This window comes from Stegostoma tigrinum, chromosome 6 (genome assembly GCF_030684315.1).
Source record: "Stegostoma tigrinum isolate sSteTig4 chromosome 6, sSteTig4.hap1, whole genome shotgun sequence".
In the NCBI taxonomy this organism is placed as follows: domain Eukaryota; kingdom Metazoa; phylum Chordata; class Chondrichthyes; order Orectolobiformes; family Stegostomatidae; genus Stegostoma; species Stegostoma tigrinum.
Window position 1 is genome coordinate 71,005,747 of NC_081359.1, and position 26,071 is coordinate 71,031,817.

At 38.1% G+C, this 26,071-nt stretch overlaps 1 protein-coding gene across 1 annotated transcript in view; it reads left to right on the forward strand.

Annotated features, from left to right (window-relative positions):
* Nucleotides 1-25,213, forward strand: part of ddx10 (DEAD (Asp-Glu-Ala-Asp) box polypeptide 10) — a 188,306-nt gene extending 163,093 nt beyond the window's left edge. The window contains exons 17-18 of the mRNA XM_059646651.1: nucleotides 4,064-4,209; nucleotides 24,472-25,213. Coding sequence (XP_059502634.1) covers nucleotides 4,064-4,209; nucleotides 24,472-24,673 — 348 coding nt within the window. The 3' untranslated portion in view covers nucleotides 24,674-25,213. The remainder of the gene's footprint in view (nucleotides 1-4,063; nucleotides 4,210-24,471) is intronic.
* The last annotated feature ends 858 nt before the right edge of the window (nucleotides 25,214-26,071 follow it).

Here is a 26,071-nt window from a genome sequence, read left to right on the forward strand (position 1 = left end):
TTGCTGGGAGAAATTGGTTGCAGTTGCAGCTAGAAGATGGGAGAGTGTTGAAGCAGAAGTGGCTAAGCAGCACAATTCTTTGCAGTTGAGGCTTGGGTTCCAGTGCTGTGAGGGAAAATTAAGTGAGGGCTAAGTAGTAGTCCTGGGAGTTATTGATAGTTCAGAGTCACTGAGAGTGTGGATGAAAGAAGCTGATGAGCAATATGTGCGAAGAGCAGCTGTGAAATATTGAAACCTCTGAGTGTTAACTCAGTGAAGTTAGCTGCCTGTGGAAGTGCTGGGATTTTCCCACTGAGCAAATTGTTAGAATGTAGTCGCGGGGGAAGACGTTCAATTAGATTAGATTAGATCAGATTCCCTACAGTGTGGAAACAGGCCCTTTGGCCCAACAAGTCCATGCCGCCCCTTGAAACATCCCACCCAGACCCAGACCCATCCCCCTATAACCCACACACCCCTGAACACTGCGGGCAATTTAGCATGGCCATTCCACCTAGCCTGCACATCTTTGGACTGTGGAAGGAAACTGGAGCACCCGGAGGAAACCCACACGGACACGGGGAGAATGTGCAAACTCAACACAGACAGTTGCCCGAAACTGGAATCGAACCTGGGTCCCTGGTGCTGTGAGTCTGCAGTGCTAACCACTGAGCCACCGTGCCGCCCCGAAGAAAAAAAAGTCATGATAATGTCACAATAAATCTTTGAGGCAGTCTATGATGGGAGCAGCTTGTGAGAGAATTTTAAAGTTAAACCTTCAAGGGTGAAGAATTGGAAGCTGGCCTGCCATTTTGAAGTTGTTAATTAATGAACTGAAGAGTCCGTTACATGCAACTTCTCATTGTCTGGTCCATTTCTCATGCACTGAATAGGAAGAAGTTTCAGAGTGCAATATACCAGGTGTGTGACTGGGGAACAAGAGTGGAAGAAAGGGTCTTCCAAAAGATTATTGTTACGTGTAGCAGCAGATTCTGTTGGTGAAGGTTTGTTAGTTTGTTCATTGTTTTTGAGATTGCCGCACTAAATAAGAGGATATTGGTCCGTTCTGAAGAAGGGTCGCTGGAATTGAAATGTTAACTGTATTTTCTGTCCTCATATGCTGCCAGACCTGCTGAATTTCTCCAGAAATTTCTATTTTTGGTTATGAAGGAGTAAAACTTGCAGTGTTGCTCTTGCAAAGAATCAAATGGACACAATGGGCCACTACCTGTACAGTAACTTATCCACAAGTCCATTCACTTAATTGTTTTGTTTCTCCACAAAGTGGAAAAAAGTCCTTACAAGATGAAAAGTGAATGGACAAGCAAAATAGACAACTAGGAAAGCATCTGAGATTTTGACTTCATATAACATAGGGAGACCAGGCAAATTATTGAAAGTATGGTAACTTAGAATGTATTGTGTACTGGTTTGGGCTCCATGTTCGAAGAGGAGCCCCACAATCACGAGAAAAGTTATCTGGGTTACGCCAAAAGGTACAGAAATTGAGAAAGTAATGAATTGAGAAGAATGATGAGAGATTTGTTAAAGATGTTCTAAGTTGTGAAGACCATGAAAGTGGTAAGCTGGTAAATATTTTCATTCTGAAGGTAGATCGAAAACAACCAGCAATGAGTAAAAAGAAAATTAAATCAATGGAGATTGGAAGAGACCAGCAAAACTGTTATGTGCATAAGTAGTTTGCTGTAAGTGATATATCAATTTCAGCACTCAAAATGGTGCTGGATAATTAATGAATATAAAAGGAATGAGGAGTCAGCATAAAAATACGATTCATGCAATTTGTGAGCAGGAAATGGAACTTGTTCATAACCAAGATCTAAACTGGACCTGAATTCAGAATATGCAAAGAGGAGCTAACCATATGTCCTTCCACGAAAAATGTTGATGTTTATAGAATTTCTTAAGATTTAGGTAATGTTGAAATACACTGTCCATCTCAATAGTCTTTAAGCAATTAGATAGCTTTCCATGCATTGAGTAAATTTACGTTATCAGCATAAAGACAGTGAATCTTTAAATTAACCTCTGCCATCAAGAAGGTGATGGCGAACCTTGCTTCTTGATCCATTTAAGTCCATTTGGTGTCGGCACAACTGATGGTTCAGAGGGCAGTTCGGAGTCAACCACATTGCTTTGGGCCTGGAGTCAAGTGAGCCAGACCAGTAAAATGACAGATTTCCTCCCTAAAGGACATTATAAACAAGTAGTAGTCACTTACACTGAGACTGTTGTTCAATTTTCAATTTATTAGTTGATAGAATTTAATTAAACTAAGTAGTAAATTCAGTCAGCTGCTGTGGTGGGGTTTTGAACCTGTGCTGTACATAGGATCCTTCCTCTCCTTATGAATCTGTCAGTTATAAGCAACAGAGTGAGTAGGGAAGTTGTACTTGTACTATTGCCATGCTGTGCTTACACCTCCATGGGGGACCTATAACATTTAGTATCTGAGACATATTTATATTTTTTAGTTTTACTTCACAGTGAAGTAGCTTTTAATTCATTGTAAGTAATTGATTTTATACTCCTTATGGAGCATAACACGTTAGAATATTCCACTAGAGAAGAAAGGGGGGAGATGGATATACATTTTTCATCCAATTCAAGACATGCTCTGAACTGTGACCTGAGCTGGTAAGACTGTAAAGTGAGAGGATATGAAGGCAACTATTTTTGGCTACACTTTTAGCCTGGACTCTGGACAGCAAGTAAATGTGAAATCTAGTCGTAGAGGTAATGTCTTTGCCTTAATTTGTTTGCTTTTGTCTAATGAAGTTGGTGCTTCCCCTATAATGATCAGTTTGAGTTCCATTTGCAACGTCAAATATAAGCTGATTGCCCCAAATGGTCAAATTCTTTTGAACCAATGGTATATTTAATGCTGCTGTTTCACATCACATCAAGTGTTGGTAAATTTCAGTCTTAGTCAGTGGGTTTCTTTCTTGTGTGCTTTCCATTATGATCCATAATTGAACTGAATTCTTATCTTCATCTACCAGCATTCAATCTTAAACATAAAATGCAGTCCTCTGATAAGTGCAGATTTCTTTATTTTGTGCAGCATATCCACTACTCCTCTTGTTTTAGGGTATTCAAGTAAACAGTTATTAGTAGCAACTGATACTGTTTTTCTATTTCATCAATCTGATAAAATTTGTTAACAGATATTGGTCTGTGGTATTGCTTCTTTATTTACAGTATCAGCTGCTGTTTGAGCCAAGAGATTTAAGGACACGGGCCTTCCCTGTGTATACCCCCAATCATAGTACCCTTAACCTGTGCCACGTTATATTCGGGAAAATGGACCCCTCAGAATACTTTGATGGTGGGATTCATGAATAATGACTCACAATCACACCAGGACTTCTCTTGAGAAAAGTGCGTGTCATTTTAGAAATGAGAATAGGTGGAAGTTGTTAGTCATATGGCATGGAAACAGATCCCTCGGTCCGACCTGCCCTTGCCGGCCAGACACCCCAATCTGACCTTATCCCATTTGCCAGCATTTGGCCTATATCCGCCTAAACCCTTCCTATTCATATACCCATCCAGATGCCTTTTAAATGCTGTGATTATTCCCGCTTTCGCCACGTCCACTGACAGCTCGCTCCATACACGCGCTATCCTCTGCATGAAGAAGTTACCCCTCATGTCATTTTAAATCTTTCCTCTCTCACCATAAACCTGTGTCATCTAGTTTTGGACTTCTCCATCCCGGGGAAAAGACTTTGGCTATTCACTCTGCCCCCATGCCCCAAGCCTCTGAAGGAAAATAGCCCTAGCCTATTCAGCCTCTCCTCCTAACTCAAACCCTCTGATTCTCAGCAACATCCTTGCACATCTTTTCTGCACTCTGTCAAGTCTAACAACATACTTCCTATAATAGGCGACCAGAATCGTATGCACTATTCTAAAAGTCCTATATAACCGCAACATTACATCACAGCTCCTATTGTTGTGGTGGCAAACTGAAAGTGACATATTTCAATGAGTTTTGAATGATGGACTGTGTTGAAGTTTCTGTATTAAATAATTGTAAGCTTTTTTTTGTCTTTTTTAGCAATCTGAAGAGGAAGCTGTTGCTTACCTTGATCAGAGTGATGGTGAAGATGAGTTTGACCCTGCTGACCTCCCTGATCCTGATAAGTACATAGATTCTGAGGAGGACAATGATGGCCGTATTGCTGAAGCTACTGAAAATCTCAGGTTAGTTCTCTTTTCTTGTTCAGCGGAATCTTGGCTTTTCTTTTTATCCAAGGTACTGATGTCCTGACATAAAGGTAAAGAGCCTGACTTCTGTGAATGCTAGCAATGAGTCAATATTAATGTATTGAAATTGACAAGACTCAACTGCTCCATACTTTGTCAGCTATGGCTGGTATTAGCTGTATCATTTTCAGGTATCTTTATGGTGAAACAAAAAAAAAACAAGTTGATAAAAGCCTGTGCAAAATTGAAAACCTCATGCATTGTTCTGAAAAGTAGACCTGTGGCCATGGTGTACTTCAGAAATTGTAGGAATCATTGTAGTCACAACAAGAGATGAGCATAATAATGAAATAATTGTGTTGCTACAATCAAGTTATGAGATCATAGATTTAAATTTTTAACAGAAATTTTTCTAAACCAATTCAAGAAGAAGATGGCTTTTTTTTGGCAAGATGTTCCTCAGTTTTAATCTTACCAAAAGCTACATTTTCTTGACACAAAAGACAAACACTTTTTATTTCTGGTTTTGATTGGTAAATGTTTCCTTGATTTATCACTCTGTCTCTGTATGAAAAATGCTTGTGTTTTGCTGGCATAGTCATTCTTGTAGGATTAGCTACAGGGTGGCTTTGCCTTTCATGTTGGTTTGCTTGTGATTGTCAAAATGGGTTGCTAGATCTAAGTACGGCTGAGGGATATCAATGCAGTGCTGTAGTTCTGAATTAGTAGTTCTAGATTTATAGCTTTATACTATAGTTATCTACACGTACCTAGGCGGTTTACCTGTTCTTTTAAAGGTATACCTAGCTCAGATTATAAATTCTACCTAGATGGATATGCAAGTAGACATGCAGTCATATCTAATATTAATTACAGTTTGATAACTGAAAAATGCTTTGCTGCATAGCCTTTGGGCTGAATTACTGATTTTATAATGGAATGCATTTTTCTTGAGTGCTGTGAAAGCATTTTTTAATTGCATCTTACTAAATGAGTTGCATTATTGATACAGAAGAAGTATACATTCTTTATTTAGATTGATTAGGCTGTAAACTGTGTTTGCTAATATGAAAATAGGAGACTACTTTTTGGTGGTGGCATACCATCTAAGGGCTAAGATGTCTGTTTCATTTAGAATTATTGAATCTTGCAGTGTAGATCAGATACATATAATTTTTATTGCTTTGAGAATCTTAAAAGAAATATTTAAAGCAATGCAGACAATAAATTAGTAGTACTTTTAGGCTGGTTTCGTTTTCTTTTCCTTTGTGTTAAGTTCTGTTCTCCATACTACCCGAACCTCTTCATCTGATTCCCTTGTGCCATTTGTGGGGGGGGACTGGCCTAGCAAGATTTCACACAACCACCAAAGCCCCAAACCTGAGTCATCCTCTGCAGGATGAAGTCTGTACCCTCTGGCTTTTAATAGTACAACCGCGCATGCTCTATTAATTGGACAAGGGCTAACCAACTTCATCCATTGAGGAACCTGGTGACTGAATCATCATCAAAAATAAAATTCAAACTTGACGACTTTATCTGCTTCATTGGAGGAGTCTGATCTCCAAAATGTATGTTTTTAAGGTGTGGCTTGGTGTGTACAAATATATCAATGTGTTATACAGAAAGTAAATTTTTTAGTTTCAGAATACTTTTTAAAAATTACAAATCTTCCATGTGGTGTGTATTTCCTGTCCACCATTATTACTTGCTACATTCTACCAATATTTATAATACAGACATTGACTATTCACAATTGTATATAAATATTTTATACCTGCATTGTTGACATTCGGTTGAATCAGGCAACATGTTTTTGTAATGAAAACTAACTTTCTGATGTTTTTATTTGCTTGGTAACTAGTGTTTATAATGTCCAAAAATAAAGCTTTAATTTTGGTGTGACCAACCAATAAAGCTGCACTACCCTGTGGCCTGCAAGCTCAACATAAAGGCCAATATGTTGTAGACAGTTTTAAATGGGGCCCCAATTTATCAATCATGCAAAATCTCAGCAAATGAAAATTTGGTAAATGTTCATTTGGGAAATCACTGAAGCATTTTTGTCATAAAGCCAAAGACCAGCAGGCAAACATAAGAAACCAAACTGAGTGTGCCCGCTAAGTGCACATCCTTTGCTATTCCTGTGGGAATTTTAGGATGTTTACCATGACCTGAATAATCATTTATACAGTAAGTGTCATGTACAAGAGCAGGTTAAAGTCCGTGTTTTTGAGCTTGAGCAGCAGCTGATATACCTGAACTCGAGAGCATCATGGACAGCATGTTTATTTAAAAAATCTAGTGAATCTTTAGCTATACAGGAAAAGAGCAAATGGGTGACACCATGGCACTATGACTCTGTGTAGTTATGATATGCGCACGTAATCTAAGAGTCCCCTGAGTGCATCTCCTTCTCAAGTGAGTTTTCAATTCAGAATACTGTTAAAGATGATGGCTCTTCTTGGGAGTGCAGCCAGAGCTGATTTCATGGCACAATGGTTACAGCAAGGCAGGAATAAAATGCACACTAATGATGATGTATAATTCAATAGTCTGGGGAGTAAAAACGCTTTGACAGGAGTTCAAGATGGTGTGTTGTGCCCCTGGTGCAAAGATTACAGGCACTGAGCATCCTGATGGGCTATGGTGAATAGCCTGCAATTGTCGTCCACATTAGTATCAGTGATATAGGTAGAAAGAAACATACGGTTGTGTAGTCAGATTTTAAGGAGCCGGGTAGGAAATTAGCAAGCAGGACCTTAAAAATACTATTCAAAAATACTAATCACCGATTACTCCTGTGACTATGCACAACTGAATAGAGAAATAGGAGGATAAGGCAGATTAATACATGGTTGGAAGGAGGGTGCACAAGGGAAGGCCTTCAGTTTCTTTAGACGTTGGTGCTGGCTGTGGGATAATTGGAACCTTGTGGAGACCACATATAAACAAATTCAGATCTAACTTGTGGGGTGATTTGCTGGGGCTATTGGAGTAGGTTTAAATTAACTTGGCAGAGATTTGGGAATCAAGAGGTAGTATAGGAGAGAATATTGCACAGAACATTGGGAGGGGCAGTTAGCACTAGAGTAGGAAATTGTATGTATCGTATGTTATTGGTAGATTCAGAGTAACGGAGAAGTTTTTTTTTAAAGGAAAAGATTATTGTCCATGTATGCTAAAACGTAATGTGGTAAATAAGATGTATAAGTTACCGGCACAGATTGTGTTAACAGATGTTATGGCTGTACCAGAGACCCGGCTTAAACCGGGACAGGACTGGGTATTAAAAATTCATAGAATCCTGGAAGCAGGCCATTCGGCCCAATGAGTCCACACTGACCCTCCAAAGGGCATCCCACCCAGACCCAGCACACTATCCCTGTAATTCATTTCTCATGGCTAATCCATTTAATGTCCCTGGATGCTATGGACAATTTAACATGGCCAGTCCATCTAATCTGCACATCTTTGTACTGTGGGACGAAACCAGAGCACCTGGAGGAAACCCATGCAGGAACAGGGAGAATGTGCAAACTCCTGACAGGCAGTTGCCCGAGGCTGGAATTGAACCTAGGTCCTTGGCGATGTGAGGCAGTATTACTAACCACTGAGCCACCGTGCAGCTCCCTGTAATCTTGGATGCAAGCTGTTCGGCAAAGGATGAAAAGCGGGAGAGGTTGGTGGTACTGATTAAACAGAACATTTAAGTGCTAGAATGAAAGGATGATCAAAGGGGCAAGGTTAGAAACTATTTGGCAACAGTTAAGAAAGGAAAATTTGCTTTGCTTGGTGTAGTCTGTAAGCGACCAACTAGTGTGATAGTTATATAACAGGAATTTTCAGAAAAGACACATGGAATATATAGTACTTGTAATGGGAGACTTTAGATACTCAAATTAGCTTAGGACAACAGTATTCTAAAAGATAGAAAAAAGCAACTTTTCCTAGACTCTGTACAGGAGAAAATTTTAAAGCAGAATGTATCCAGTTCAAAGGAAAAAGATCTTAGGAACAAGAGTAGGCCATTCAGCTGTAGAAGCTGCTCGACCATAAAGGATGATCATTTATGATTGAACACCTCAATGTCTTTTATGCACACTGTCCCCATATTCCTTTACACTATTAGTAATTGGAAATCAATCAATCTTTGCTTTAAACTCAAAATCTGCTCTGGAGTAAAACAAAATCCTCCTCTTTTCAGACCTAAATGGCATTCCACTTACTTTAAGTTGTGCTCCTTAAGGCTAGATTGCCCAAACAGGGAAACATCTTACTTGTAGCTGCATCATTGGGGCGGCATGGTAGGTTAGTGCTTAGCACCCCTACCTCTCAGCCCCAGGGACTCAGGTTTGATTCCAGCCTTGAATGATTGTGTGGTGTTTACACATTCTCCCTGTGTCAGCGTGGGTTTCCTTCGAGTCTCCAGTTGCCTCCCACTGTCCAAAGATGTGTAAGTTAGGTGGATTGGCCATGCTGAAATGCCTGCAGTGCCCAGGGATGTGCAGGTTAGGTGAATTTGCCATGGGAAATGCAAAATTACTGGGATTGGGTAGGGGTTGCACTGCATGTGGACTCGATGGGCTGAATGGCCTGCTTCCAAACTGTAGGGATTGTATGATACTGCCCTATTTATCCCTTTAAGTATTTTGCAGGTTTCAATGAGATCACCTATTGTTGTTCAAAACTCTAAGGGATGCAGAGCCAGTTTGCACAGTTTGTCTTCATAGGATGCTCTCGCCATCCCAGGAACAAGTCTCGTGAACTTTCATTACACTCAGTTTCTGGCACTATCTTTTTTCCTGAGATAAAGAAATCAAAACCGCTATCAGTACTCCAGATGTTGTGTAAGATTATACACTCTTCTATAGTGCTGTACTCAAATCTTCCTATGAAGACTAATGTTTCTTTAGCTTTCCCAATAACGTGCTGCACTTGCTTATTAGCTTTTAGTAACTTATTGACCAGGTTGGCTAGGTCCCTTTGTACAGCTACACTTTCTAAACTCTTACCATTCAAGAAAGATCTGCATGCCTGTTTCCCTTAACAAAGTTGATAGCCTCACATTTAATTCTATCTGCCATGTTCTTGCCTGCCCAAATCTTACTGAAGCTGTTTTGCATCTTCTTCATGGTATACATTCCACCCTAACTTTGTATCATCCACAAATTTGGAAACACTACATTTAATACTCAACTCCAAATCATTGATATGTTGTGAATAGCTGAGGCCCAAATATTGATTATTGTGTGACCCCACTAATTGGCTATACCCAATCAGATCATTTTAGCCATGTGTCCATTTATTATTCCTTTACAACCAATTCAAACATTTCCCTACTGCTAACAGTAGGAAAGTAAGACTAACAGTTCTGTTATTCCATGTTTTCTCTCGCTCCCTTCTTAAAGGATATCACCTCAGAATGGCTACAGTGCAGAAGAAGCTCATTTTATTACTGTTGACTATATCATAGAGGCAATTCATACTTCTTCATCACCCCCATAGGTTCGCACATTCTACTTCTAACGGGATGTAGATATTTTCAAGCTATATTGCGTAACCTTGGAATCTCGGTTGCGTAATCTTGGTTCTCTTGTACCTGCAATATAGTATTGCTCCCCAGGTGTGATAGACAGATCTTAATTTACAAGTGGGTTTAGCAGGAAAATGCCATACAATAGAACAAACAATAGCTTTTCCACAGTCTCAACTTCAGTCCAAAAAATAAAAAAAGGACCAAATGCTACAATTTAAGACAGTTTGTCAGGTGACTGTCGGTCAGTTGAAAAAGTGCCATAACTAAGACTGCCTATTCCCACCACTTTAATATTTCTCTGTCTTCATTCTGCTTTGGTTGAGCCTCTGCTGAAACCTCATCCATAACTCCACTACCTCTAGCCTTAATTATTCTAACACCATTCTAGCTGACACCCCACTTCCGTCCAACATTCTGTATAACTGAGGTCTTTGAAACCTTTATTGCTGATGTCCTGATTTCAACCTGTGCTTGCTGATCTATTTAAATAATACCTTCATCTTCAAGTTCTCATCCTTTGTTTCAAATCCCTCCATTTTCTCATCTTCCCTATCCCCGTAATTGTCTCTGGCTCTGAGATGCATATTCCTGTGATGCTAACCTCCTGAAAATCTTAGAGTTTAATTGCTTTGCTGTTGTTGGTTGTGCCTTCAATTGCTTAGGCCCCAAACTCTGGAATTCCTTCAGAAAACCCCTCCATCTTTTTACCATGCCACCTTCCTTAAAGATGTGCCCTAACACCTACTTCTTTAACCAAGCTTTGGTTATTTGTCTTGGTATTACTTTTGTAGTTTGCTGACATATTTATTTTGTAATATCCTGTGAAGTAGCTTTGAATATTTTATACTGTTAAACTTGCTGTACAAATGTAAATTATTGGTTTTTCAAATGCGTATTTTCCAGATTGCCACTCTTACAACCTTAATCACACTATGATTGAAAGTTGTTTTGGTCAGTTATCTGACTTGTGACCCCCGGTATATGTGGGAAATTATCAGAGAATTGCAAGTATATTTGAAAAGAATGGGATTAATTCCACAAACGTGGTATGAGTTAAATGTGCCCTAAAAAAACCCTCAAAGCATTCAGGTGAGCATGAGACTGTTACCGATCTAGCCTGATGTTTGATTTCATGCAGGCTATTTGACTCAGCCCCCAGCAGCTTCATGTCTGTTTTTGCACAGTTGACTTTAAAATGCATTTCGCTTCACCAAACAAATTGTTGTCATGGGATTACCTCCCACTCATCCTTTCTGAACACATAACTATGGCAGCAAAACTGAAAGTGACAGTACATTGTGAAGCCATCCATGTCACTTATACTTAAATTGGTTAGTGTAATTGACAGGATTTTTAAAAAAATCCTATCTGCCTATCAGGTGGATTTTTGAGCCACATATTTGCGCTCAAATATACATGAAATTAACATTTTAGATTACTTAAAATATTTGCTGCATATCACTTTTGTGCACTAAGGTTTGCAGTTGTACTGTGCATCTTACTGTTTCTCATGGTCGAGAAATTAGCTCATTATGCATCACGTTTTTGTTCCACATTTGGTGAATTTTGCCCTCTTTTGATGTATCCAAACTTAATTTCTACTGAGAAGAATTTCAACCAATGGCTCATAAATTGTTGTCTCAGTTTTAATTTTAGATATTTTGTTCTCCATCTGTTGAGAGATGTTATTACACATGACTGGAATAGATGAGACTTGAATATAGGCCTCTTGGCCCAGAGTTAGGGACACTACCACTGGTCCACAAGGAGCCCCTCTTGGTTTTAGTTTTAAAATACTTGGATTATTTTATTACCTTTAATTGCCACTGTCCTGGCTAATGCTGTTGAGAATTTTTAAAAGGCTGAAAAATTTCCACAGCAGCTGTTGAAAAGTGTTGAATAGTTGTACTATTTTTAAAGGAGTCACCACTTCATAAACGTTTGTGTAACTGCCACTTTGATAAGCCATTTTGGTTGTGTAGAGCTGGAGTATTGCTGAAAAAAAGATTGTCAAAGCGTTTCATCTTGTTTCTCAACGTATTTTCAAGAGAAGAAGAGATAAAGCGACATTTATACTGCACGAGAGGAGAGTACTGCCTGTTTAGCTGGTGAACTCTTTGTTACCATGAAAAATGCACTCGTTAATACTGACAGTTAACAGCTAGGCTTTGTTTGAATTTCTGTTGAGTACAAGACAAGAACCTTCAAGTTGTCTTTTTTCAGTAAACCTCACTTTTAAAAGCATTAAATCTAAACAGAGTGGCGTCTCTTTGTAATAGGGTGATGGATTTTATTGTCCATTGAGCAATTGATTACAGTTATAAATCCATATCTTTCTACCATTGGCAAGATTGTGCTAAATCAAATAATGATTGAAATAGTTCACTGCTATTCCTTTTAAATCTGTCTTTCTACCTCTGAATTCCATTTCTGCCATCAAATATATTTTTATTTTGTGTGGCGTTAGTTGTATTGCACCCTGGGTTCAAAAGCTCATTTCACTTCAGAGTTTTCAGCATGATTTGGTTTTATTTTTACTGGCTTTAAAATAATCAACTATGCATTGTAGAAGAGAATAAATTTGTGCAGTGGAAATTCATCTCCTTCAACAAAATAAAACCTTCTTTCATGATTGACTACAAGGAATATTCCAAGTGTTCCCTTGAACAAAAAGGTGACCAGGGTCCATTGGGAAGGAGTAATATTGGTTGTGCCATTGGGTAAGATCATGAATTACAGCCAAGTTTCCATTAATAATTCCATAACTTATAAAACTATTTTAAATACAAGTTTTGCTGTAGGTTTACTTGTCTGTTGCCACAGCCCTAGCGTGAAAAGCCACGCATTTGATTTAAACACGTGTAATCTATAACTAATATCTATCAGTGAAATAATAACTGTATAATTGATGTATAGCTGAAGTTTTCTAGCTACAGTAATATCACAAACATTTCTATTAATAAATCAAGCTTAAGTTGACTGACCTTTAGTCCTTCATAATATGCATTATATATGAGCAATGCTTCAATAATGTTCCCTGAAAATTGTATTTTGTGTTCTTAGGCGTTTAAGTGCAGACTAGCCTGCAGCTCTAAATGGCCATAGTGGTCTTGTGCCACAAGTTCCTGTCTGCATAATTAGCTCATGTTGCCAGATGGATGGTTCCAGTTGCAAAATATCAATTCTAAATACAAAATCAGCTAACACAAATAGCAACTGTATTAAAAATTTAATGTTTACTAAGTAGTGCTCCAAAACCAAAGAACTGTTAACTAAATGTAAATGATTTTGTGGTTGAAAATTTATCAACAAGTTGATAGTATTTTGATAAAATGTGTAGATTACTTGTAGTAATAATTGTCTGGCACTGTTGTCTCTGTGTTCCTTTTGAATAAATTACTGTTTAAGCAGAGTAGGTCAGTTTTATTATAAGCTTGTAGCATTATTTGTGTGCTAACATCCTGGTTGTGCATGTAATCCTTCAGTCATCCAGGCAATGGTGTACTGGTCTTGTTGCCAGATTAGTTATCGAGAGACTATGCCTAATACTCTAGGGATATGGGTTAAAATACTTCCGCAGCAGCTTTTGGAATTTAAATTCAGTTAAACCCTAGCAGTTTTCCTCTCTCAAGTCCTTGTGTGTGATTGCATAGTACAACTATTACCAAAAGGGCTGCCATTTGCATGTGAACCTTTACAATCTGGGATGACAGCCTGTGCTTACCTAGTATTCAAGCAACCATTTTTATAAAATGGAATAATTTAATTATGCTCTATTGGGGAGCAAGGACAGTGCTGCTAAGGCTGCCACCCTTCTAAATTAGGGACGATGACACTTGCAATACCTACGCTTTCACCCTCTGATCAGCTAACCAAAAATAAACCAAAGACCAAAAATAAACCTGTTATCTTGAGGTGTTATCTGTGTCGAGATTCACACTAGATTAATTTTTGTTAGATTAACTACTGGTCATTTGAGAAGTTGGTGTAGAATGATTAATGGTGCTGTCTTTTAACTTGCTAAAGCAGCTCAGTGAAGATGACATGAAAAGCATTATTCTATTAGACTGTAATTATTAGGCTTAACAGTTTAGTCAAATCCTGTAGGTTACGTTTTAAAAGGAGATATCAAAGCTATGAGAATATAACACTTAGCATCAGTGTTGCAGAGATAAAGAACTAAATCATTGTATGACGGTGAGCTCTTGTAGGAGCCCTTGCATTATACAGAATTCCCTTGGCATAAAGGGGCCTCATTAGCTGTTCTTTTCTGATTATGGAGCTCCTACTTTAAAGAGTAGCTGCATTGAAGTATTGGTGATGTTGCTTAATAAGATAACTGATTTCATTCAGTGACTGTAATGCTGCATATTGTGGATTGTCTTTCAAATGAGTACTGCTGGTTTTATTGATTTAACTTGAGTACACAGGCCATTGCGCAATTGCAAGCAATGATTAAACTGAAGCATGAAGTGTTTTAGATTCAGTGGAAAATGATAATTAACAAGAATTATAATATTGAATCAAATACAGGATGAACAGTTTTGAGAAGGAAAACAACTTTGTTGCATAGATACATTTGTGAACATTTTTCCAACTATGTGCCTTGCTTCCTTAGTGTACTGTCTCTCCATCACCATATCTCCTTTGTTTGCTCTCTGTTGCCATAGTTCTTTGCCCTCCATTATAGGTTAAGAACAGAAAGCTCTTGGCTAGATGATGGACAAACAATCATCGGATAGGATCAGAATGGAGAACAATGTCAAAGGGGTGGAATAAAGGAGTTATGAACAGAAGATGTCATATCGAGCACAAAACATTAACTCTGTTTCTGTCCACCAATACTGGCAGCCCTGAGTTTCTCCAGCGTTTTCAATTTTTAATTCAAATTCCCAGTGTCTGCAGTATTTTTATTTTAATAATCCGAAAGGGAACTCTTATTTAACAAATTTATTTGAAATTTTTGAGAATGTTCCTTGCAGCACAGATAAATGAGAACCAATGAACATAGTGCATATGGATTTTCAAAAGGCTTTTGATAAGATCTCAAACAGGAGGTCAGAAAATAAAATTAGAATACTTGGGATGGTGGATAGTAAACTAGTAGAAATTGAGAATTGGTCAATGGACAGAAAGCAGAGAGAAGAATAAACAGATCAATCTTTGGCCCTCTACTAATGACTCCTACTAATAGATACTGCAAAGATCAGTACTGAGCCTAGAACTGTTCACAATCTTCACAAATGATTTGGTAGTGGAGCCCAGTTGTAATATTTCTAAATTTATGGCTTTAGGGGAGCTTGGACAGGCTAAGTGAATGCAGATGGAACATTATGTGAATGTGTAAAATTATTCACTTTTGTGGAAAAAAAACAGAAAAGCAGAACCTTTCTTAAATGCTGAAAAATTGGGATGTACTGGTGTCCAAAGTGACCTGGGTATTCAAGAGTCACTGAAAGCTGGCATGCTTGTATAACAAATCAGGAAGGAGGGCAAATGGTATGTTGACCTTCATGGTAACGGAATTTGCGTACATTTTACTACAATTGTATAGACCTTTGGTCAGACCTCACCTGGAGTGTTATGTATAGTTTTGGTCTCCATACCTGGGGAAGGATCTGGGATTGGGCTTATCAGTCACACAAGGACCCACAGCGTCTATGACCAATGACATGGAATTTCCGAGGTGAACAATCACACCCGTTAGCAGGTGAACACTGACAATGCTGTAGAGAAGGACACGCTTGACACGTGGGGAGTGCGGTGGCCATTCACCAGACTAATCCCTGGAATGGCGTGGTTGTCTTAGGAGGAGAAATTAGTGAAGTGGGATCTGTATTCTGTATATTTTGAAGGATGAGGGATGATTTCTTTAAAAATTAGAAAATTCTTCAAGCTGGATGTAGGGATGTTTTCCTTGACTGGTGAGATTAAAACAAAGAGACACATCTTAAGATAAGGGGAGACCCATTAAAAACTGAGACATGGAGGAATTATTTTCACCAAAAGGGTTTTTTTCTGATTCTTCAGAATTCTCTGCCGAGTGGGTTGAAAGCTTACTCATGTCCAAGACTAAAATCAATAGATTTCTAGAGACCAATTACATTAAGGAATACGGAGGTGATGTGTGAAAGTGGCATTGAAAAGAAATGATCAGTCGTGATGTAATTGAAAGGTAGAGCAGGTTTGACAGATCGGATGGCCAGCTCTTGTTCCTTTTTAGCCATGTGCCTTGATATTCTTATTAACAAAATTTAACAATTTTAGTTGTAACTTTTAATATACATAAAACTCATAAGGTTTTGGAGAGAGAGTTCCTGATTGCCATTAACTTGTGGATGCAAAAAGTCCTTCCTAATTTCAAACCTAAACGGCCTAGCTCCAATTGTAAGATTTTGGAACCCCCAGCCATTAAAGAGTTTCTCTGCAGCTGTCCTGTTCAATAGCTACTATTTTAAAAACGCTGACTGTATTGTAGCTTAACCTAAACTAATTTTGTGTAACCTATTCTCATAATACAACCCTTTAAAGCAGTCATTTTCAACCAGGATTCCATGGGCATCTTTAGAGATTCCATGTAATTTAAATTATCTGAAAACATTTATCAAACATATCATAATATATTGTTCCTACAAACAACAAAAACAATTATTAAAGATGTATGCATTTTCATTCAGTTGTTCAGTAATGCTGTAATTTATTATCTTTATTTTACAATGTGTAAATAAATAGTTGGAAGGAAGGGGTTGGGATTATACAGAATACACGTTATATTACAGGGCTCCTCAGCCAAAAAAGTGACCCTCTCTATTGTTGCAGTTTTCCTGAGGTTGGATGACCAAAACTGAATATAAAGCTCCTACTCGGGGTTTGATCAAGTCTTTGCATAAATTCCTCACCTTTATGTTACATTCCTTTTGAGATAAAGTGGAATACCCCATTAGCCTTTTTGATTTGTTTTTATCTTGGCATTAATTTTAACAATCAGCATACATGGATTCTTCACATTTCAGAAACTCTTCTGTTTAGAAATTAGTCATTCCTAGATCTAAAGTGAATAATTTCACATCACCTAATTTTGAACTCCATCTGACACTATTTTGCCCAGATCCTTAATTTGCCTGCTTCTATTTATAGGATTTTCACTTAATTTAGTGCCTTCTACATATGTGGGTACGCTAGTCACTATTTTATTTAATATATATGGAATGCTACTTGTCACATCCTATTGTTTGGAAAATGTTCCCTTTGTCTCAACTCTCTCCATTCTACTCTTCCCACCCACATCTGTTTTCGATTCTTTGACATAAATTTCAGTTTCTAACTTGCTCAGAAGCTGTTATCTACGGAGGCTATTGAATTGTTCTTTCAATCACGTAAACTTGAGTGCAAGCTGAAACTAAGCAATAGACCTTTGCTAGCTGGCAGCAAACTTTCTCTGCAGTCTCTCCATTTGTGAAGATATTGTTTCCTTAGTTCTATAATATATCAGTGAATTTTGTAATTTTATCCATAAGTGCTTTGTGATTTTATTTGAACATAAATTACCTTGATAACTTTACTAAGCAATACTGCAGTATTCTTTATTCCAGCTAATTACGTCCATAGGAGAGTTAGAAAATATAAGGAATCTATAAATGAAGTTACATGCCAAGGAATAGAGGGGCGGTAAACAGGGTGTTGCAATTTTAAAGGAAGAAATTGGATCTAACCCATACTAAATGAGCCTAATGAAGCTGGCATCAGGACAGCATAAAAGTTCAGCCATATTCCCAGGATCAGTCAAAACAGAGGCGTATACAAAGACCAGTAGTGGCCTTCAGTTATCATAATAAGAGCATTTCTCCTTCAGGATCCACATGTAAGTGAGTATTTTTTCCACAAAGCTTATCATTTCATTTGTATGCTCTAATAGGGTCTTTGTGGATTATTGATGGGGTTGCATGTCAGCAAGGTAATGGTTTCCTGGATAACATCACTGAGAGGCAGTGTGTTGCTGAGAAAAGTGAAGTTGAGGTCAGATCCTTGCATTGGACACTCGAGGTTACAGTGGGAATGGGAAACATAGCCAATTGCTAATTGTGATTGGATGGATAAGAATGGGCCAGGTAAATGCAGTCCCACCTAGTTGGGAGACAGTGAGAGGTATTACAGGAGAATAGCACATTCCAAACGCTGCAGACAGGTTGAGAATGACATGGAGCTGCTGGTGTTGGATTGGGGTGAAAAAGGTAAAAAATCACAGAACAAGGTGTTGACACCTGGAAGAGTGAGACTCCAAAAGCTTGTTGTGTCTTCAAATAAACCTGTTGGTCTATAACCTGGTGTTGTATGTTTATTGAAGAGCAATGGTTTAATTTGCCACCGTCACAAAAGGTGCCCCTGGTGACTTCGGTAAAGTGTCATTTTGGTAACTTGGCATAGGCGTAAAAATGATTGGAGGTTCAGAAATCTGTTGGGCAGCTCCACTGGAAGCTTAAACAATATGTTTAAGGCATGTTTCCTACATTTGCTAACAGAGTAAGTTGGGCCCCCAAATTGGATGCTGTGGAAATAGGGACATTAACGTAGTCAACTTCATTTGTAAATGGCATACACATGGAGTGAAGATATTTCATGTTTAATTTATATAATTTTAACAAATTCTTTTCACATCTTTGAAGAAAAGTAGTAAGTGAGCACTTGAATGAAAGTGTGAAGATTTTTAACTAAGTTACTTGTGATTGTAGGAAATGAATAATTTATTACATTTTGGAAAATAGGTCATAAGGTGTTACTGAATAAATTATTTTCATGTTGGTATTGTTTTAAAAAATGTTAATTTTTTTATGTATTCGTCTGAGCAAAGAATTTGATTTGAAAATTTTGAAAATAATAAATTGAATTCATTAGATACTGGCAGACAATTGTACATTTTTTGGGGGGGTTCAGTGTATAAAATATTAATTTTAGTTCAATATTTAGAGACTTTAGGTTTGATAGAGTGTGAAAGGAATTATGTGAGAGTAGATGGATTAGTTACAAAAAATGAAAGAAGTTAATTTTGGACATTGAATAATTGCTGTTATCAAGTTTGGAAAGGTTGCTTCATTATTTTTTGTCGGTATGATGTGATTTGCAAAATGGATTTATTTTTGAGGACCATGAGAAAGTCTGAAGCATCTTTGTAAATATAAATTTCTAATCCCACCAAGTGTTGAAGCTCCACGGTAATTTGTTGAAAAGGTTAAATAAAGCATTATTCAAGAAAATATGAGTGGTGTTAGATGTGAATTCAAATTGTGCCGATTTTAAATCAACGTGACTGTTATTTATCCTGCCTTTTTAAAAATGTGTTCAAGGGCTGTGCGTGTTGCTGGACAGACAAGTATTTATTGCCCACCCTTAGTTGCCCAGACAGTTGATGAGAGTCAACCACATTGCTGTGGGGTGTGGAGTCACATGTAGGCCAGACTGGGTTTGTATTATTGATGGGGTTGCAGTTAGATCTTAACACAAGCAGCAAACTAAAATATCGGTTGATCCCCAACACTAAGCTTTCACAGATACTCAATTCCAGAGCAATTTCACTCCTGTCTTAACTCAAGTTTTTACCTAACCAACTCTTCCCCAGTTTCTTCTCCTTTGAATGCATGGATAGTTTTGATTCCTTTCCAGCACTTGCAATGTCTGCTGGCATGAACCTTTCACAATTCTGATGGCCTAAACTTTTTCAGTTCTAGTAACTTTAAGATTTCTACCTAAACTGTGGTAGCTTGGAAACTGCACAGGCTGGCATAGCGCAATCCCCTAACTGAAACTCGATTCTCCTGTGAGTAGAAACTGCTTTAAGTTCTGAACTGAACTCCTGACCCTTCTGAACTGAGACCTCGAATCTTCTGTTCTGAAGTCGAAACTAACCTCATGGCATTCTGACCTTCTGATTTGTTCTGAACTCAGCTATATAAACATTCCGTTTATTAAGATTGGACAGGTTCTCTCAGTCCCTTGACTGAACTCTCATGCTTTCTTGGAATTGATGCCTTTAGGTCACTTCCAAAAGATGTTTTGAATTTTTTAAAGAAAAAGTTACCTTCACAGAAGTAAATCTCACTCATCTGCCTCTATTTTGAAATCTGAATCCCTAAGTATCATATGTAATTTATGTTACATGTTTCATCAAACCTGTAAAGTACAGAAAATATAAGGTATACTCACGACTAATCCTAAAGCATTCTGTATCAGTGTTAGGATTAAAAGGTCAAACTAAGGCAACAGACAGGAAAACTTTGCGACAGTGAAAGCACTCGTTTCTATTACATCACTTAAATGAGACACGAAATTGTTTAACATTGCAAAACGTACAAATATGTTTTTGAAAATGTGTTATTATTCAATGCTTAATCAGATCTAAGAACTAATGAGAACACCAGGAGGAGCTATATTTTTATTTATTCATGAATTCAGATAAAAATATCAAGTTTTAAAATTTTGTAGTGTTGGGCATTGCTAATTTTTCTCAATTTTCTTGTCCATGTTACTGAACAGCAATGATGCTTAAACGATGAATAAACAAAGATCCAGTGGCAGATGAACCAATTCCAGCCCCATGCCTTTGAATAGTTTTAAATGCTAGGAAAAAAATATTGTTTGAAATTAAATGTTGCGTCCACATAGTGATGGCCAAAGAATCTTTCAAAAAGAGGACCAAAACAGAACTTTAATCTGAATAACCTTAAATGCCATTCATTCCTTTAAAAGGAATTTGTTTGTATGCAATCAATGAGTGTTTCGTTTGCATTATAGCATGTCATAGAAGCAGTAAAATCCCTACAGTGTGGAAATAGGCCATTTAGCCCAACAAGTCCACACCACTATTCAGAAGAACATGCCACCCAGACCCATTTCCCTATGCTTGCATTTCCCATGTTTAACCCACCTAACCTAAACGTCCCTGGACACTATGGGCAATTTAGCATGGCTAATCCATTTAACCTGCATAACTTTGGACTGTGGGAGGAAACTGGAGCACCCAGAGGAAACCCATGCAGACGTGGGGAGAATGTGTAAACTCCACACTGACAGTCCCAAGGATGGAATTGAACCCAGGTCCCTGGTGCTGTGAGGCAGCAGTGCTAACCACTGAGCCACGGTGCCGCCCCAATGTAACAAATGTGATTAGCTATATTTAGTTACAAAATAGAAAGTGCTTACAGTTCAATTTATTTACCAACCTAAACTGACAGTATGAGGTCGTATTAGGAGCTCACGGTTTTGGGAATAAAGTATTAGCATGAATAGAGGATTGGTTACATACGGAAGATAGTGGAGATTAATGAGTCTTTTTCAAATGGGAAAGACGTAACTAATGGAGTACTGTAAAGTTTAGCCCTATGGCCTCAATTATTTATTATTTATAATAATGACTTAGAGCATCCAAATTTGCTGACTATACAGAAATAAGTCGGAGGTGGTTGTGATGAGGATATAAGAAATCTGCAAAGGGATATAGATAGGTGCTGAGTGGGCAAAACTTGGCTGACGGAGTTTAAGTTTTAGCGTGTGAGGTCATGCACTAGTAGGAAGAATCAAAAGGCAAGCTATTATTTAAATTGAGAGAGATTCCAAAAAATGTACAACACCAAGGGATCTAGATGTTCTTGTGAATGAAAGCCAAGATGTTGATGTACACCCCCAGCAAGCAATTAAGAAGACAAATGGAAAATTGGCCTTTAATGCTCAGAGATTAGAGTTTAAAAACAGTGAAGGCTTGTTACAGTTGTGCAGGAATGGTGTGTATAGTTTTGGTCCCCATTTTTAAATAAAGGATATTTTTAAAAAACTGGTCTTGGGGGCTGTTCAAAACAGATTCACTAGGCTGATCCCTGGGCTGAAGGGGTTGACTTTTCAAGAATGCCTACAAAGGCTCGGTCTTTATTCTTCAGGGTTTAGAAGAATGAGAGATAATCTAGATTCTAAGGAGGCTAGACAGGGTAAGTGTTAAGCAGATGTATCCATAGTTACAGAATATAGGGATGGTCCTTCTAAACTGAGTTGTGAAGGAATTTCTTTCTCCAGAGAAGAGGGAATTTGTGGAATTCCCTACCCCAAAGCATTGTGGAGTCTAAACTACTGAAAGTATTTCCAAGAGAAAATAGATAAGATGTTTTTGAAATTTCAGAGCTATGCCGATCAGGCATGAGAAAGGGGTTGAGGCCTGGGGCAAGTCGGCCATGATCTTGTTAATAGGTGGGGCAGGCTTGAAGGGCTGAATGGCCTACTCCTGTTCCTATTTTTAAAATCTCAAACAGATTGAAAGAGCAGTGCTTTGGTTTCTGTAGTTAGGAAGCCAGATAAATAACCTTAAAGTCACTCGATGTTTACTCATGGATCTGCTCATTTCTTCATAAAGCTAATTTGTTGACTATTTGACATACATCATTTTGAAGACTCCTTTAGGTTTTAATTTTCCTTGTCAATTCTAGTGCATCTTGTGCACTATTTTTTCTGGGAAAGAGAGGTGTTCTTGTGTATTAAGCCATCTCCTTACCCCTATGTTAAGACCTGGTCTCTGCACTTCCCTCCTGACTCCAATATCATTTGATCATTTTGCTCTTGAATGTGGTAAATCCTCAGAGTTGGGCAGTTAGTGGAGAATCCACTACTGTGAGGCCAAGAGTAGGGAAGAAATCCCAACCTGGAGGCTGGTGGTCCGGAAGAGGCCTCACCTTGGAGGTTGGTAAGGAAGAAAGACCACTGGTCAGGGAACAGGGGTGGAGCCAAGCAGGTCACCCATGAAACTACTTCAAACAAATTGTACAATGCTCAATAAAATTATAGGCCCCATTAACCTATTGATATTAAACCAAAACAACATTTTTCACGGCAATTTTAAGTGTTGATCCCGATGCTGCACCTTTGAGTAGAGTATAAAGAAAAGTTCACCTAAAGTATTGTATTCTCCTCTAGCCACTTCTTCAACAGCAACTGATCACTTCTGACCTTCTATTTTTGTACTTACAATGTGTTTTATGCTCGCAGCACAACAACTGTATAGCTATCTAAGGGTCATCAGCTTCTGAGTCTGGAATGAAGCAGAGTTGCTCACCTTGGAGTTTTTGGTCATAGAAATGTCAAAAGCGAATCTCTAGCCCGTACAACCAACATATTCTCCAGTTTTCCCTCAAATCCAAAAATTTCAAGGCATCGTTTTTAATATTATATCAACAGCAACTTGCGCCTTTACTGTAATAAAACCTCCCAGGTTGTTTCAAAGAAGTGTTGCCAAATTAAATTTTGACACTGAGCCGCAAGAGATATTGAGACAGGGACCATAAGTTTGGATACAGAGATATGTTTAAGGGACATTTTGGAAAACGGTTTCATAGCTTAAGGCCCAGACAGCTGAAAGTAGTGTCACAAATGGCGAAGTGATGTAAATCATTGTACATTGGCCAAAATTGGAGGAAAATACGTACCTTGGAGTGCTGTAGGACTGGAGTAGGTTACAGATATGTGGAGAGTTTAGGCTTTGAATACAAGGGTACGAATTTTAAGATAGATGCATTTCCATATTGGGAGCCAGTGTCGGTGAGTGAATTCAGGGCTAATGGTCAACAGGACTTGGCATGAAACAGAATAGGGATAGCAAGAGTGTTGGATGAGCTAAGATTCATTGCAGCTTTTGGAAAGTGGGATGTTTATCAGTAAAGCAGTGGACTGTTTGAGTCTGGTTGATGAGAGGCTGAGATGATGATATTACAGATTTACTGGAACACTAAGAGTGCGGCAGAAATCAGTTTTCTTTTTAAGGTTGTCCTGGTCCTTAACTTTGTGCTGTTTGCTAATTCTTCTTTGAGCTTTCTTACTTTTGTTATATTTGAGGTACATAACATCTTTCAAATTTAGAATTTTGAAGTCTTGTAATTGAGGCTATAGCATAATGCACTTAAGGGTAACCTAGATAAACAGATGAAAGGAAAAAAAGGAATCGAAGCTTATGCTGATCAAGTTAGCTGAAGATAAATGGAAGGAGACTCATGGGCGACCACTGCTTCTGGCACAGACCTACTGCGCTGAGTCATCTTTCTGTGCTGTAGGTAGACAATTAACAACAATCCACAAAGAAGTACCTGCATCTCTCTCCATTAGAGACAGTTGGTTACATGTAATTCAAGAGACACCATTACATGTCAAGTGCGGAGTAAGGCAAGCCTCCATGAGCAACCGCAGCTAGTGCAGCGTTTAAATTTATGATTTTGGTATCATTCTTGTCATCTAGCAAACTAAGCTAACTAACCTCCTATGCTGTAGATATTATGTACTATCACTGGTTGATTTAATTCAGCCAGAATATCCATTTTGCGCTAAATTACTTTATTAACTGCCAGTGAATCCTGATTGCATGTACATTTACCCTGAAAGTGTAATAAATCTGTTTTTGTAAATGCATTAGTGTGATAATTTATTTGGTATTGTATGGATTGAAGGAAATATTTAATGATCAATCACCTGGTAATAAAGGTAGGAATGTCTGAGCAGCTTAATTAAGCTTTGCAGAAGGGGCAATGACTGAGTCCTGATATTGGTTATTTTCTTTGTGCTACTCATGGATTACCTTCCTTTTTAATATGCTAAAATTCACCTTTCAAATTAAATAATTGATTTACATTGTAATATAGATAATGTATTGCCATGCTTTAAAGTCTGTTATTGATTTCTTTTTCATCTCTTGAATGCAGCAAACCAGCTGAAGGGAAGTTAAAAAGAAAAAGAAATGATGGCCTCAGCAGCAATGATGAATGTGAGGAGATGATAGCAACTCAGAAGGGAAAGAGGAGAATGAAGTCTGAAAGTGACTCTGATGAGTACGGGCCACTGGACACAGGTCTCTCTCTGGCTGAAGATGAGGAGCTGGTGCTTCATCTATTGAACAGAAATTAATTGCAATCCTGAGGCAGCTTTCTGGGTCAGTCCTTTTACTGTGCTGGCCACGTTCATTGTATTGCAATCAAACCAGAGCAGGTGGTCGCTGTCTGACAGTGATGAATGCTTTCTGAACAAGTTGTTGCAGATCTGTAGATGACTGCCAAGACGTTGTCTGCTTTACAGCCGGAGGGAAAAGATCTGTAACCCTTCAGATGGCGATGAGACTTGGGTTATCTGAAATACTTGCTTAAATATATGATTTATATAATTGACTCTTTGTTATAATTGTTATGTTGCTTGAGATTAGACCAATGATGCGGATATGAACAATACGAACAGATTCCTGTGTGCACACGTTGGATTTTTCAATCTTGCACCATCAGTTTCTCTGCAATAAAGCCACTTTCGTACACAGGCATTAGCTTGTAGCCCAAAACTAAACTAGTCTGGACAAGAGCAATTTGCTAATCTATTTGCTTATTTAAATATAGGAATTAATTTTCTAGACTGTTTGTTAGGATGAAAATATGTAAAAAAATAAAAGATTTCATGTGTGCAGTTGTGTTATGTACTCTCAATGCGGTTAGTCTGTTCTATTCTCTCACAGCCTTGTTTAGAATCCACATGTTGTATTGGATCTTGTCTCTCTTAGTTCACTTCCTTGAAAATTGTGTTCGTAACACTTGTTTACGTAAGTGATTTTTTCATGATATGACTTCACACTTTCCTACAATTTCCACATCATCATCTTGTCAGCTAATTGGTTTTATAAAGGTGCATGCACAGCAGATCATTAACTGCCACTTCCTGTCCGCTGCACTTACTGATATTTTTGCACTTGCAACTGTAACAACATTTTCCCCTGTGTACAGGGGATATGGTGGAAAAATCACACTGGATGTTGAGCAGGAATGAAAATGTGTGAAAACAGGAATGCCGAGATGAGATAGTAATGGTCTGAGTTTTAGTTTAGTGGCAGTTATTTGTGCGGGGTGCAGGTGAGATCATATCTGGAATATTGTGTACAGTATTGGTCACCTTATTTAAGGAAGGACATAACTGTGTTGGAAGCAGTTCAGATGTTTATCAAACTAATGCCAGGAATGAGTGGGTTACCTTCTGAGGAAAGGTTGGACAAGCTAGGGCTTCTATCTGTTGGAATTTGAAAGATTAAAAGGTCATTTGATTGAGGATCCCACCTAGTTCAAGCAGTGTGACAGGTGGATGTGGAGAGGATCTTTCCTCTTAAAGGAGAATCAGGACTAGAGGTCGCTGTTTAAAAATCATTGGTCACCCATTTAGAACAGAGATGAGATGAATTCTTTTCTCTGAGAGTCTTTCAAACACTCATTCTGAAAAGATGGTGGATGCACAGTCCTTGAATATTTTCAAAACAGAGTTAGGGAGATTCTT